At 40.6% G+C, this 16,587-nt stretch overlaps 1 protein-coding gene across 9 annotated transcripts in view; it reads left to right on the top strand.

Moving 5' to 3' along the window:
• CRACD (capping protein inhibiting regulator of actin dynamics) overlaps positions 1 to 16,587 on the top strand; it is a 287,080-nt gene that overhangs the window by 264,333 nt on the left and 6,160 nt on the right. For 7 of the 9 annotated variants that reach the window (XM_033944683.1, XM_033944615.1, XM_033944672.1 and 4 more), the window contains 2 exons: positions 2,002 to 2,158; positions 2,249 to 2,717. In XM_033944683.1, the coding sequence (XP_033800574.1) occupies positions 2,002 to 2,158; positions 2,249 to 2,261 (170 nt within the window). In that variant the 3' untranslated portion in view covers positions 2,262 to 2,717. Of the gene's footprint in view, positions 1 to 2,001; positions 2,163 to 2,248; positions 2,718 to 16,587 lie in introns of those variants that run through there. The other 2 variants (XR_004539459.1, XM_033944638.1) reach the window with 2 other exon arrangements.

Genomic DNA, 16,587 nt, shown 5'->3' with positions numbered 1-16,587 from the left:
ATCGGGGGTGGGGGGTGCTCGTAAATCGAGTCAACACTCGGTTTGTGAGTCAAAAGTTTGCTGAGTGTTTTGCTCGTCTTGCAAAACACTCGCAAACCGGGTTACTCGCAAACCGAGGTTTGACTGCATAAGACATTTTGAAATCAATGATCAAAGGCTTTTCTGCAGGTAGAATAGAGTTTTACCCACACAAATCGAGGCTTTGACTATTTTTTGCTCTCGGCACAGGCAAAAATACCCATGTTTTTCTACAGTGTGGCTCGTTATGCTCACATTGTTCAAGTTCAAGTTCAAGTTCACTTTATTTTTGATGAATCGCCTATTTAAAACATTCTAAGCGATGTACATTTAAAAACAGATTATAAGAGAACATTCAATCATATTAGTAAAAAACATTAAAAACAACAAAACAAATATTTGTTAAATAGTTAAAAAATACATTAAAAACAGACATGAAAAAGGGGGAAAAGTTACATATTTTTTCTAATGGTGAAGGAAAAAAACATATATTAGGAAAAAAACATAAAGTAGGGGTAAAAAAAACAAAAAAGAGAAGAAATTATTCATTAAAAGCATCATTAAATAAAAAAGTTTTTAAGAGTTTTTTAAAAGAGATAATATCTCTATCCTTTCTAATAAAAAGAGGCAGAGTGTTCCAGAGTTGGGGAGCTAAAACAGAGAACATATCGTTTCTCCTTGTTCCCACAATTTTGAGTGAGGGGACCAAAAGTAACTCTTGTTGTGATGAGCGAAGGGTTCGATTAGAATGATATGGGATAATCATTCTAGATATAAATTGAGGGGTGTTATATAGTAGAACCTTAAAGACTAAAAATGCTATTTTAAAAGTTATTCGATGATTAATAGGTAGCCAGTGTGATTTAATAAGAAGGGGTGTTACATGGTCATATTTTTTTGCTTTATGTATAAGTTTTATGGCCGTATTTTGGATTATTTGGAGTCTTTTCTTTTCTTTTTGGGAAATATTGTATAATAAAGAATTACAATAATCTAATTTGGAAATGATCAAAGAGTGGACAAGGATATTAACAGATTTTGGTTCTAAGAAGGATGAAATGGATCTTATCAGACGTAATTTATAAAAACAGGATTTAACTGTTTGACTTATGTGATCATGAAAAGATAAGTTCGTATCAATTATAACTCCTAAAATTTTTATGGATGAGACAGATTCAATTGGGTTATTTTCAAGCAAAAAAGGAGAAGTTAGTATAATGTCTTTTTTCCATGTAAATAGCATTGTTTGTGTTTTTTGTATTGTTTAAGCATTCTGGTGCTGGGGGGTCATGACAAAAAGCATAGTTTTCTAGGATGAAAATAACATGCAGCGTTACCCACAGAGAAGGTAAGCACAATTATTTTCAGCTAATTTCCAGGGACAAATACCAAAAAGGAGGAAGAAAGGACTCTGTAAAACAAATACAAAAAAAGCACAGTGGAAAAAGCTAAAGAAATGCACACACTGCCAAGTGGAAAAAGCAGTTTATTCAGAGAATGAAACCTCATAAATGTACATCAGAAGCAAACAGCTTAACCAAGTAAAAGTTTTAAAGGTTATAGAAGCCATTTACCTTCAATCTACATTTATGTGTTATACTGGATTTAAAGATTTCGGACCTCTGTTGGAGGTGGGTTGCTGAAACATGGGGCTCCTTTTACAAAGGCGCGCTGGCATTTTTTAGTGCATGCTAAAATGCCACGTGCGCTACCCGCTACCGCCCCCTTTTAAGCAGCTGGTGATTTTTCGGCTAGCGCACGCTATAGCATGCGCTAATCTTGTGCGTGCGCTAAAAACGCTAGCACACCTTAGTAAAAGGAGTCTATGGAGTTTGCATGGATAATTAGATGATTTAACCCTGTATGTAGCTAAACATTAAAAATTTCCTGTATTACAGCTTACACTGATATATATACTAGAAAAATAATGGAATTTTTTTTTTTTGTTTGCTTTGTTGTTATTATGAAAATAAAACAAAACAGTGGAAATTTCGGACTCCATTTCTTCAGCTCCACTGGCAAAAGAGATCACCAAGCGATTCTCAACTCCCGATGCTACACCTGTGTCAACGGAGCCTGCCTGGCTGGCCTTGGCCAAAAGAAAAGCAAAAGCCTGGAGTGACTGCCCGCAAATTATTAAGTAAAAACATTATTATTCTAAATGGCCTTTTGTCACCCTGCCCATTTTGTATTTATATTTTACATTACACTTTTTTTTTCTTAACTCTAGGCAGATACACTGACCAAAATGATCGCTGCATGGCCAGCAGGACCAAGAGGATAAACCTTTGTGTTAGCTGAACTGCTCAGTTTCCTTCACTGAGTTCTTTTCATGTTTCACTGGTACAATCTTTTGGACTTCTCAATATCTCAAGCTATTTATGTGCAGCAAACTTGTTTTCAGCATCTTGAAACAAAATGCCTGTCTAGAGTCTGCTGCTGGATTCTTTGGACGAAGTAAGAGAGCAGCATAGGCCCAGTTCACGTGCGCCTGTAAAGGTTCCACCCATGGATTAATCCTTTGGGAAGAATGAGAATCGGCAGTTGCATGTGTGTATTGGGTGTTTAAAGATCTAGGTTCCAGTTTCTCAAGGCAGCACTTGAAAGGAACATGTGGGTTACATTATGACATGCTCTTTTATAAACCTCATGTCATGATACCAGCACACAAGAAGTTTCTGGTTTTTAGCAAAAAAAAAGAGGAAAGAAACATGCAATAGGTTGGTTACTCTCTATAGCTGAGAGCATATGGAAGAGATTTTTTTTATAGTAGCATATTGAAGAAGTGTGATAGTATGAGACATGCCCACAATCTTTTACTTTTTTCGTAGAGGGTCCCTGACCACTGGAAGATAACCCTAACATAGCCTTTGCTTTTTTGCTTTCCATACAAACTGTTTTGTTTATGTTTTTTAAGATTTGATATACCGCTCCTGCATTTTACTGACCTAAGCGGTTTACAATGTATCAAACTAAAATGAAATTAGGTACTTAAGAAAAACTATCCTATCTGTCCCGAAGGCTCACAATCTAGCTAAAGTACCTGATAAACTAAAAATATATAATAACAACATATAATACATTTCCAAGATCAAAAATCAAAAAAACAGAAATAATGAAATAATGAAAGAAGATAAAAAAATTTAAAATAAAACAAATTTAAGAGATAGAAAAGTTTGGCTCAGAGCTTACTCCATATGAAAAGTCTAGGATGAACATGCCCGATGAGAGTAGAGCTCTTCCAGGCTGAACCGTAACGATTTTATACAAACTTATACTGGGATTACTTACTTGCCTCACTCGTCCTGCCCCTTTGCTCGTGTTCTGATAGTTTGCTCTTGCTTCTTTGTGAATGCATTACAACTGGTCTGGGATGTTATTTGCAGCTCCCCAGGTATTTTCCTAAAGTCAGATCTCTAATCTGGCCACTACGGTCATGAACATAGACCTTCTGGAACTCTGTAATTGTGGAGCCTGAGTCTGGCCACTGTGGGCCTGATTTTATGGTGACGGGACTAAATCGCGAGAGACAACGGCGCGCCGACAACTGAGCACAAGGTTGACGGCGCGCCGAAGAAAAGCACTATTTTAAAGGGCTCCGACGGGGGGTGTGGGGGGGACCCCCCACTTTACTTAACAGACATCGCGCTGCCGTTGTGGGGGATTTGGGGGGTTGTAACCCCCCACATTATACTTAAAACTGAACTTTTTCCCTAAAAAACAGGCAAAAAGTTTGGTTTCAAGTATAATGAGGGGGGTTACAACCCCCCAAACCCCCACAACGCCAGCGCAATGTCTGTTAAATAAAGTAGGGGGGTTCCTCACCAACACCCCCCATCGGAACCCTTTAAAATAGTGCTTTTCTTCGGCGCGCCATCAACCTTGCGCTCAGTTGTCTGCGCACCGTTGTCTCGCGCAATTTTGTCTTTGAACCGATTTTATAACAGAATGGCTATGCAAGAAGCCAAAAAGGCAACATAGGTACTTATGAGCCTTTGAAAAATAGGCATCTAGATCCAGCCCCAATAGCGCAAAAAATGCTAGCACACATGGTTATGCCTGCTTCGGAGGTGTAAATGTGTGTATGCATTCATATTTTATAAAACATTTTTATACATCACAACTCTGCCCAAACTATAGCTCAAGAGCACCTACAAATGGTGTGCATATATGTATAAGACATCTTGGAGTGCATACTTATATGCACCTATATCGAGACAATTTTATAAAAGCCATTTTGTGCGTGTTAAAAAAGTCTTTATATGCAGAAAAACCCTTCGTAAAATTAGCTCCCCGATTGTCACCTTAAGCAACAGTCATAGCTTACTCTCCCCCCAGGGTGCTCTGAATGCCACTTCTGCAGCATCTCCAGATCACCCAACGATAAGAACTGGAGGTCTTATATTTGGTAGTGTAGAGCACTGCTACTGGGTCAGGCCTCTATACCTCACTCTTCCTTAAACAATATTGTAAGCTTTGCTCCACAGTAAGAGATTGGTATATGTCAGTGGTCTCAAACTCAAACCCTTTGCAGGGCCACATTTTGGATTTGGAGATAATGGAAGGCCTCAGAAAAAATAGGTAATGTCTTATTAAAGAAATGACAATTTTGCATGAGATAAAACTCTTTATAGTTTATAAATCTTTCCTTTTAGCTAAGTCTTAATAATAATATTGTAATTTATAGCTAAAGAGACATATGATCAAGAAACTGTTTTATTTTACTTTTGTGATTATGATAAACATACTGAGGGCCTCAAAATAGTACCTGGTGGGCCGCATGTGGCCCCCAGGCCGCATGTTTGAGACTACTGGTATATGTGTACTGTTAACCTGTCTTCTAACTCTGGAAACCTGAAGCTGCTTCCAGACCTGGTTGCTTATGTTACAGCAGGCCAAGAATCAGGGAAGCCTGGTTCAAATTCCACTTGTTCTTGTTGTGACCTTGGACATTGCCTTATGTTGTACAAACACAGATGGTAAGAACATTTAGGAAAGGAAAAGGCCTAGTATTCTTGAACATAACTCATGAAAGGCATGAGCTAAAAATCCTTAACAAAAAAACCATGGAGAGGAAACATAGGTGTGCTAAAGATAAAATATGCTCTTATTTTAACAAAAATTGTTCCTGCTTTGGGTGTTCCCCTATTTTATTCTCTTTCACATTTGTGAAGCTGAGAATTGTATATTAGCTTTTGTCTTTTAAATGTGGGCAAAAAAAGAAAAAGTTGAGTTCTTTTGCACAGTACATGAATTACTGTAAAACTCTTTTATCCTGGCTTCTGTTGTACTTTTATGGCCTTTCACTGCCATTTTTAACTTGGCAGTGTCCCGCAAACTTTTCAGTGCTGGGGCCGGAAGGCATCTGGAAGTGTGCAGATGTTGACGCAATGACATCACGTGCACATGTGACGTCATCACATCGACATCTGAGCATGTGCGGAGGCCCTCAGGCCACGACGTTGAAACTTGTCACTTTGGTGGTGGGGGATCCTCGAGGAGGGGAGCTGCAGGGAGAGGAGGAGAGACGCTGGTGAGAAGAGTCATCAGTGCCAGCTGACTGCCTACAGGATGTGCCTCTTGCTGCGTGAGGCACATCCTGTAAGTAGGTAGCCGGCACAAGCACCTCTCCTCCTTGCCAGCGTATCATGGCACATCTGGAATCTGCCGCAGCACACAGTTTGTGATACACTGCTGTAGTGTTTTGGAATTTGAAGGTAAATTAATTCTTAGCTCACAAAAGAAACCTCACCCTGCTGGCTGAAAGAAAGAGCCCTGCCGCTCATCTCTCAGTAGATAAAATATGTCCTTGTTGTGAACATTTGCAAATGAACTGCAGAAAACATTAGTAGCCCTCTGTTATAACAGTCAATAGTAGGGATGCAGGAGTTGAGGATTCAATTGCTGCAGACAGGTCAGATTTTCAAGATGTCCCTAATGATAAGGTATGAATGAGATTTGCATGCTTATTGCCTCCATTGTATGCAAATCTTCTTCATGCATATTCATGTTTGCGACACCTGAGGCCGAAACTCCTGCATCCCTGGTCTACAAAATGGAAGGTTATGTTAGGAATATTATTATTGATTGAGCCTTGAATAAAACAAAATCCTACAAGCAATCACTCACCATTGCTGCTGCTTCTGCTACTTCTAACATCATAGAGGATTAGTTTTCCTAACCTGCATTAATGCACTTTGATGCACGTTATTTGACACAGATCCCATTATTGTCAATGGGGCTTATTTATTAAAAACATGCATTAAATGACAATAATGGCATTTAAATGAAAACAACATGTCTTAATGTATTAACAAGATTAGTAAATCTAGCCACAGTATTCACAGTGTTGTAATTTTAGCAATTGTGTTTTCTCAAGTAAGTTTGTTTTGCACTTGGTGGGTGTCATGTGAACATTTATGATGAATTTCTTTTCTTTTTTTTTTTTCTAAATAAAAAATTATGTTTGCTTCTAGTGTCAATATGCACTTTGAGTGACTTTGCCGACTATATTTTAATTTGTCAGACCTCTGAGATGGGACCTTCTGCAAGGAGGCGCATCTAGCTACAGCTGAGTTAACAGAGGTCTTTTATCATTTTGAGCCAGCTGAACTGTATCTGCAAATTATGGTGCCACCATCACCCTCCATCCCCTCCCATACACCAGAAGAATAAGTCATTTAGATTGCTTAAGGAAAAGAGCCTGAGAAATCCCAAATGCCCTGCATTCTGAAACTTTTTATTTATTTATTTATTTATACATTAACATTGGATTGAGCAAACTGAAATTACAAGATTTTATTTATTTCCAGGCACTTGATATATGCAAGTGATCCGAAAGCAAGGTAACTATGCAGTTCACAACAGTAGTAAAATCAGAGGGTAGAAATAGAAGGGGTGGGAGGGGACAAAAAAAACCTCACGGATAAAGATATAGATAAATCAACTTGTACATATTACATGTAACATGTACCTATTATTACTGACTTCCTATCACACTATAATCCACAATACTTGAGGAACTAAAAGAAAGCCATGATACAAGACTTGTTGAGTCTAAAAAAATTGTGGTTTATAACAAAACATGTAAAGGCAGATTTTACATAGGACATGGAGAGGGGAATTCACACATCCAGGTCGAGAGACATGAAGAATTCCCATTGTATTTTTACAAGAGAAGCTGTTGAAAATAGGGGCAGGAATGTATGTTGACAGCTTCTCACATCTGGTTGGAACAGTGATTTTAAAAAGCTGCCTGTAATGAAAAATAAACATGTAACATGCCTCCCAAGATGTGGATGGGAACAGTTTTTAAAAATTTATTTATTTTAAAAATTTATATACTGTTTAAAACTAAACGGTTTACATAATTTACATACATAATATAAAAATAAACACATGATAAAACAAATACATATTAAAACAGACGTGATAAAATAAACATGCAAACAATCCTCAGAAAGATATCATAATTTGGATACTAAAGATCATGGATAATTCATCAGTTTTACTAGAGATAGCTAGAAAAAAGCATCTACAAATAACTGCGTCTTAAGAAGTTTTCTAAACCCACCTTTTTCACAGTAATTTCATATCTGACCCACCAAGGAGTTCCATAGCTTAACTCTTGCAGAACAGAAAGTCATTTTACCAGTCTCAACAAGTCTTAGATTCACAGACATCCTCAGTAAAGCTAAATTCTCAGATCACCACATTAACTCTAATCCTGCAGCAACAGTTGTCCCCTTCCCCCCCCAATCCCCAAAGGCATCTGATTCCCTTCCCCAAGGCCTTAACAACCAAGCCTACTCCAATACATCCAATTCCTCCAATCCCCTTCAGGTGCAAACCCATTCCCTAGATAGACAATCTGCCATCTGAATTACCCTACCTTGAGAACCACCCCTCCCAAAGACCCCTCAGCAGACCTCCCTATCCTTATTTGGCAATCTGACTCCTAATGGTTATCCAGTAAGATTTATTTCTAGGATTCACCAAAGCCATTTTGCAACCTAGGGCCATCTAAGAGTAGAAGTGAATGGGAATTGCTACTGCTTAACATCAGAGACTCTGATAAAGCTGGGTATAGGGATCAATAGGTAAGGGGTCTGCTGGGAGCCTAGGGAGTCAGATGGGGAATCATCTATATAGGGCATGCACCTGAAGGGGATTAGATGCTTGGGAGAGGATCAGATGAGTTGATGGGGGGAAGTTGTGTTAACTCTCTAATGTGCAGATAGGGGAAGAAATCAACTTCCTTAATGGGATGGGGGTATCAGAAGGCTGGCAGGATGACGGAGTGGGGGGGGGAGGTAAATGGTGATGCAGGATTGGAGTTAATGTGGAGTTATTTGATTGAGCCTAACATATCAACGTGAGTTCCCCTTGTAAGTTGTGGTATCAATGTTGATAAGTATGTTAGATCTGCCCAACCATTCTCTCCTCGCATCCCTGCCATACTTCCTAAAAAAGTAAACATGGTAAGCATCAGCACATTAAAATAACCCCCTTTCTAAAATGGCATTTATACTTGTATGCCAATCTACACATGTAAATTTTATGCTTCTAAAAAAGGGAGCTGTCATATTGTCTAAGTAGTCATTTTAGCCCAGATTCTATAAACGTCACCATTCAATGTGGTTATCAATCAACCACTAGGCGCCATTTATAGAATTCAGCCTAATGGCGCGTAGGCATTGCTAGGTGTCCTGGAGGTAGGTGCCAGTATATTAGGCCAGGTTTTACTGGGAATAGTTTACTGGTACCTAACTCAGATGCCTAGCAATGCCTACTTGTAAGTCAACCACGCTTACTGTTCAGGTTGGTGTTAAGTGTTGGAAGACGCTGCACTGAATTCTGTGTCTAACTTTTAATTCAATTTCTTTAAATTATTCAATTAACTTCAATGGGGCAGTCAATTACCATGCCATTTAAACAAATTGAAGTAATTTAGGTTAGGCGTGGATTTTAGTTAGGTGTCGCTAGGCAGCCTCAAATAGGATGCCTAGCAGCGCCTAACCAGGATGACGTTTTATAGAATTTGGCCCTTTGTTGGTAAGTTTGAAGTAGTTAAACCCCCCTTTTATAAAACCGTAGTACGTTTTGTAGCGCCAGCCGTGGCGGTAACAGCTCTGACGCTCACTATGACCATCAGACCTGTTACCACTACTGCCGGCACTAAAAAAACATGCTATGGATTTGTAAAAGTGGGGTTTAACTACTTTAAACTTACCAACAAAGGGCCAAATTCTATAAAACGTTACCCTGGTTAGGCACTGGTGGTTTTGAAGTAGGTGGATGGGTATGGTAGTGAATGTCAGTGGGTAAGTTGCACACAGCACAGTTGTAACTCAGTACCGTCCCATTACTATTGATTCAACTAAAAAATACACCTACCACGAGGCTAAGGAATCTGTTGCGAGTATCCTGAGGAGAGTATCTATTTGGATTAATCTGTAACAAGTATTCAAGTTCCACTGTTTACCATTTCTTGTAAAATAAGTCCTCCAAAATATGATATTTGCACTAAGTACCAATAAAGTGTTTCTTTGCTCTTGTTCTATGACATAAATTTTGGATCAACAAATCATTAGAATTCTGTAAAAAGAACATATGAGTAGCTTATGCATTTATTGGGTCAATAAAATTGTTTTGGAAACTGAATGAAACACTGTGTAGAAATACACCTTTTTCCTGTAATTAACATAAAAATCTACTTTTTTGCAGTAAAGACTGTGTGTGATCAACCTCTATGCTTATATAATTATGTAAAAAAAACAAAACTATAAACCGGTATAAAAAAACTGTGGGATTTTTTTTTTTTTTTTAGTGTACTTTTTTTTAAAATTTTTCAAATGTTTAAAGTGCAATTGTTTCTTATACTGTTTTTGATTCTTACAAAACTATTATCATGTCACAATTAGCAGATGTTTGTATTCAATGTTTCATTTGTTTGTTAACTGTGTGCTAAAGGTTTACTTGAAACAGAACCTTTAGTGCTACAAGTGTTTTATGGTGTACCTTAGCTAAAATAAACCGGTATAACAAGGCATTATCGTGTGCAACGTCTATTGTAAATACAGGCAATGATTTGAGTCTGTAAAATTTTGATGTAACGGTTCATTATTTATTCATGTATTCACATATATACAGTACCTTGTAAAAGTTTTCATACCCTTGTACATTTTTCACTTTCCCCTGTCTAAAAAATACAATCCAAAATGTATTAAAGGAGTATTGCTTTGATCTACAAAGCAAACTCTATATTAAAGCATATAGGAATTACAGAACTATTCAAAAGGTAATTAACAATACAAAAAATAAAAAATCTTGGTTACTATAAGTCTTCACATGCTTTGTCACAGGAAACCCAAATTAGCTACATTTCCAAAAATTGCTTTAAATTTCAAAAATGGTTTAAAGTCTGGCAGTTAAAATTTAATGCTTCAATTCATATCACAGACCTTCAAATTATAATCAAATCTCTGCTTATTTTATATTATATACCATTTGTTGTGTGAATTTGATGTGCTCAGACCCACAACCTCGTGAAATATGTGAAACATACAATTCACCAGCACGGGTTGTCACGGGGCCATCACTGCTGTATCAAGTCCCACCGCCTTGTCTTGTTTACTACTACAAGTGCATAGGTCTCATTTAAAATTAGTACTACTACTACTAATAATAATAATAACTTTATTCTTCTATACCGCCACAATCTTGCGACTTTTAGGTGGTTTACAATCAAGAGTGCTGGACATTCAGCGAAATACAATAAGTAGATATTCAGAGGAAATACAGAGATCAGAGACCTCAGGAGGCAATAGTATAGAAATACAATTAATGCTGTTAGATGAAGGTCTTGGTGCTGGGACCCTGTGCTTTGGTAAGCAAAATCTACTTAATGATAAGCCCTCCGAGTCGGGCTGGGTAGGGAAGCCATGGCAGGACCGCTGCTTTCACCTGGGTATGCCCCAATGGATTTATGAGGAACACTTATAATAATAATAATACTTGGGCTGTAGGATACAGTCAGTGATCTCCATGCATACACAGGGCAGGATTAGTTCATCGAGGGCCCTTAGGCACACAAGTACACTGGGTCCCCTGCCCCGCCCCACCTCACCATGCGCCCAGGCAGAAACAGGAAACTGCGTCAGAGGGAAGCTTTGGGCAAGCAGCACCACTTGCACAATTACAGTTCCCGTTGCCTTTCTTACCCACATTGCTTGCTTATCTTACTTTCCGTCGATGGGGGGATGCATTGCCGATCGGGGTGGGGCCCACGTTGCCGATTGGGGGGGGCCCGCGTTGCCGATCAATGCTGGAGGGGTCCATCGCCGTTTGGAAAAAACAATGTTGATGCCCTCCTTCATTGGGCCCCCCTGACCATTTCGGGCCCTAGGCATGTGCCTACTTGGCCTATTGGTTAATCCTGCCCTGTGCACATATAACACCACAGTCCCCTCATAATTTACTTGCAGTCGGGTAACAGTTTTTCTTTGTACAAGTGTCTTGACACTGCCGTAATCTATAAACATCTGGTAAGGGTTCCTATTCATTTCTACTTCCATCAGGCAGTTCCTGCCTCCAGGTTGAGAGGCCTCTACAATGTTGCAGTCATGTGATTCCACCATGTTCACATCCATAGCGTCTTTGCTTATCCCGAGGAAGTCTCTTGCCCAATGCCCCTTGGCTCCACACTTAAGCAAATGAGTGTGTTCAAACCTTGTCCTTAGCCCCACCTGTGCTGATAGGTTCTGGGTGAAGCAGAAGTCCATTGCTCAGGCTTCCCCTTCGAGGCCCCTGGGCTGTCTCCTTTTCTTGAGGTGCTCAATCCTGATTGGTTCATCCTTTCTCCCTGGACGCCTTCCCGGGTTCAGAGGCTCGTTGAGCTTGGTGGAACACTTCTTCTACTTCTAAGGTAGTCTCTAGCATTAGCTTGGGGTGTTCTCTCACCCACTGTTTCATAGACTGGAATAATCCATCCAGGAACTGCTCCAGTAGAATCATATTTGCTACCTCCACCTGAGACCTCTTCTCTGGTTGCAACCACCTTTATATAATTTCTTTCAGTTTTCAGAAAAAAATTCTCTCATCTGGAGGGTACTTTTCTGAAAACTTTGCCTATAATATTCTGGTGTATGCCAAACCCATTCCAAGATAGCTGCCTTAACATTTTTATAGGTAGCTCTGCCGTTGGAGTTAGCACTTTGGAAGGCAATTTGACTGCCAGCAGTTAACAGGTTTCCCAGATAGTTAAAACCACTTAGATAACCTTGATAGGTGGTATATAAAAACCTAATAAAATTGAAACTTGATAGTTACAGTAGTCTACATTCCCTCTGGCCAACCAGCTAAGCAGGCTGTCCTCTCAAAGTTCACAAGAAATGGTCTGGATCATCCTCCAGTGACATTTTAGGTAATATGGCCACAGGCATAATTGTGAGGGTCCCTAGTCCCTGTTATCTTGGAGAAAACTGGGCCCGAAAACCCTGTTGCAGTTCCACCAGTTTCTAGAACCTGCCACTGCTGCTCCAAGTGTGCATAAATTGCTGCTGTTGCTACTGCTGGGTCTGCATAAATTGCTGTTCCTCCATCATGATCTGCATTAGTTTCTCCATGTTTTACTGATAGCACTAGGGCACATTGAGTATAAGAAAAAAAAAATCCTGCCTGTCCAACACTAATTGTACTGCTTCAGGTCTCTCGAAGTAGAGCTAATCCCCTTAGCCTTAAAGCATGGCGAGATGTTAAACTGCAGCCCAGATCCTGAAGTTCATGAGGTCTGCTTCTTCTGGTGGGTTGAGCAAGATCACAATTCTGACACCACATGTAACAGTGCAAGCAGGCTGGGGTCTGGGCTAGTACACAAACACTAAATTACACTAAAGTACACAAACAGCCAGACACAAGCACAGAAGGTAAATTACAATTCTTTATTAACTTTATTAACTTCACCTTTTTACTTCACATGGCCAGGCATACAAGGAACCATCTTTTGGTTCAAATGTCCTGAGATGGACCATGGTTTGTAACAGCCACACCCCAAACTTCTTTCAGCCAGGTAACAAGGTCTGGTTCTAGCCAGACCTAAAAGCAAAGTTCCCAAGTATTTGTATTGTCTTTATTTATTATTTGTCTTATACAAAGCAAAGCACAGAATGAACATACATAATAAATATTCCAAACATAAAGTTATACATAAAACATTCTAAAGCAGGACAATCAGACGCAAAGCATATAAATAGGGCCATAAACAGTACTGATTGCAAATGATCTCTCTACTCACCACTCCTTCACTCTCCCCGTCAGCCATACTTCATTTCACAAAAGAGATGGTATTTTAACAGGTTTTTAAAATATGTCAAATCCCCTTGTTGGCATATATACTGTGGGAGCTTGTTCCACGCCTCTGGACCAGCACAGGAGAATACTCTTGCCCTCATTATCTGCAATCAATCTCCTTCCTAGGTGGAACAGATAAGTCCTTATGTCCTGAGGAACGCAACTGAGGAAGTGCAATATAATGTGAAATACACTCAATCAGGTATTTGGGAGCCAACCCATGCAGACTCAGATAGACCAACAATAATAGCTTGTATCAGATCCTAAACTCCATCTTAAAACAATACAATCTAATATAGCCAGATACATGTTTGCCTCTTGTTAATCTGAACAGTAGCCTGATAACAGAATTTTGCACTACCTGTAGAACATGCAATACAGTAGCGGGCACACCAAACTAAATGATGTTACATTAATCAAGGCTAGACAGCACAACCATCTGGAGAATCATCTTATAATCAGTCCAAGAAAGATAGGAGTACAAATTATGCAGCACCCTTAATTTTAAATATATCCTCTTCATGACTGTAGATACATGCTGTCTACATGAGAGCTGTGAGTCTATAAAAACTTCCAAATATCGTATCTCCAAAGTAACCTCTACATCCATATCTAATAATCGAACCGATGATACTGGATCTTGTCTGATGTCCTTTGATAAAAACATCATAGTAGTCTTTTCAACATTTAGCCGGAGTCTATTCATATCCAGCCATCCCTTTATCTTAACCATGGTTTCATTCAGAAACCCAATTGACCAATCCAATGACTCAGCCACTGGAAAAAAAAAATTCTATATTGTCTGCATAAACTCGGTACAACAAATTCAACATACTTAGTAACATACAAAGCGGAACGAGGTACAGGTTAAACAATATGGCCAAAAATGCCGACCCCTGAGGGACCCTTGTGGTTACCTTATGTGGCAATGGTCGCATCCCACGTACAACAACTTCTTGCATCCGATCTTGCAAAAATGATTTAAACCACTGCCACACAACTCACCTAATCTAGATAATAAAATCTCATGATCCAAGGTATCAAATGCAGCAGATATATCAAGGCAGACCATGTAGTATGCTATCCCTTGGTCAAAACCTCTTCTAAGTGAAATTGGTTTGAGAGGGACAGTTTTGAGGTGGTTTGTTTCTTTTCTTACCAATAGAACATTTAAAGTTGTTCATGGGAATGTAGGATCACAGGAGAAACTTTTAGATTGTGAGGTACCTCAAGGATCAGCCCTGTCACCTATTCTGTTAAAAGTCAACTAGATAGTAGGATTCAAGAGGCAGGGATAAGTACTTAATTTTATGCTGATGATATTTTGTTAGTTTATAAACTTTCCTCTATTACTAGAGATATGATTCCTTTGCAAGACAGTTTGAAGATGATTAGTGAGTGGTTGAGGGACAATGGATTAGTACTGAACTTAGATAAGACAGTTGCTAGCAGTATTACCGAAGATAGAGAGCATCCACATTTGAATTTAGCTTGGAATCATAAAACATTGGAAATGGTAGATAGTTTTAGATATTTGGGAATAATAATTGATAATCATTTGAATTTTGAGAAACAGGTTTCATCAGTGGTGGCAAGAGGATTTCGAGCTTTGAGGCAACTTAGATCCATTAGAAATTTCTTAGATGAAGATTCTTTACATACTTTTATGCATGCTTTTGTGCTGTCAACAGGGCAGGATTAATTCATCGAGGGCCCCTAGGTACATAGGTACACTGGGTCCCCTGCCCCATCCCACCCCACCATGCGCCCAGGCGGAAACAGGAAGCTGCACCAGAGGGAAGCTTTCGGCAAGCAGCACCGCTTGCAAAATTACAGTTCCCATTGCCTTTCTTACCCGTGTTGCTTGCTTGTTTTACTTTCTGTCGATGGGGGAGGGGCTGCGTTGCTGATCGGGGGGGCCCGCGTTGCCGATTGGGGGACTCGCATTGCCGATCGATGCTGGAGGGGTCCATCGCCGTTTGGAAAAAACAATATTGATGCCCTCCTTCATTGGGCTCCCCTGACCATTTTGGGATCTAGGCACGTGCCTATTGGTTAATACTACCCTGGCTGTCAAAATTGGATTATGGCAACCTAGTATATACAATGTTAGTGTCAGCACAATTAAAGAGGTTGCAGACATTACAGCAATTCGTTTATTAGGTAAAGCTAGGATGAAGGATCATGTAACACCATCCTATATAATAAAACGCTAGCCGCGCATGCACACTCAGACCTGCGTGATCTGTGATCCGTAGGTCCGTGGTCACAGTGCGTATGCGGCGACCAGATCAGGAAAGCACAGCACAACCGGCGACTCCCCCCTCCAGCCCTCACTCACCGCCAAAACCACCACCTCCTCCTTCTCGCCGGCTCACCCGCCTTTAAATGGAGAGAAGAGCGCTGCACCGTGCTAACGCTGGCTTTGCCGTCTTCTGTCCACTGCGGCCCGCCCTCTCTGACTACTTCCTGTTTCCACTAGGTTTGGCCGCAGTGGATAGAAGACGCCGAAGCCAGCGGCTGTAGCCGCCGATCTCCGTTCCACCAGCGGGGGGGGGGGGTCTGGAAGGAGAGGGATCGCGGCCGCTCAGCGCCCCCACCGAGGAGCCCAGCAACTTTCCGCTGCCCGGGACCCGAGTCATTTGCCCCCCCTTTCCCTTCCCACGGGCCCGACTGGCGATTTAAGCAGCATGTGCAGCAGTCTTCACGCGCTGCTTCGGGCCCTTCTACTGCCCTGATTTGCTCCGGATGTGCCAGAGTAAATCAGGGCAGTAGAAGGACCTGAAGCAGCGTGTGAAGACTGCTGCACACGCTGCTTGAATCGCCATGTGTAGTTGGGCCCGTGGGAAGGGAAGGGGGGGCGGCAAAGGACTCGGGACCGCATTTGTAGTCGTGACTGCGGGAAGGGAAAGGGGGGATAGAGGAAACGCTAATGCTGCTGCACAGAGAACTGGTGTGGGGGGAGGGAAACTGAAGGGGGAGGGAATGCTGCTTTGGACAGACAGACAGAGGGAGGAAGGGAGACAGAAAGAAAAGAAGAAAGACACAGGGGCAGGGAGATACACAGAAAGACAGACAAAGGGGGCCAGGGACAGAGACAGACAGAAAGAAAGACAGCGGGAGTCGTGTCAGGAGGGGTGCGGGATGCGGCAGAGGGAACTTTTCCAATGGGTGCAACTTGGCGGCTGTCGGAAACCTCTAATCAGGGGCAGAGCAAGG

This window comes from Geotrypetes seraphini, chromosome 1 (assembly GCF_902459505.1).
Source record: "Geotrypetes seraphini chromosome 1, aGeoSer1.1, whole genome shotgun sequence".
NCBI classification, from domain to species: domain Eukaryota; kingdom Metazoa; phylum Chordata; class Amphibia; order Gymnophiona; family Dermophiidae; genus Geotrypetes; species Geotrypetes seraphini.
This window is presented reverse-complemented; position numbering and strand designations above follow the sequence as displayed.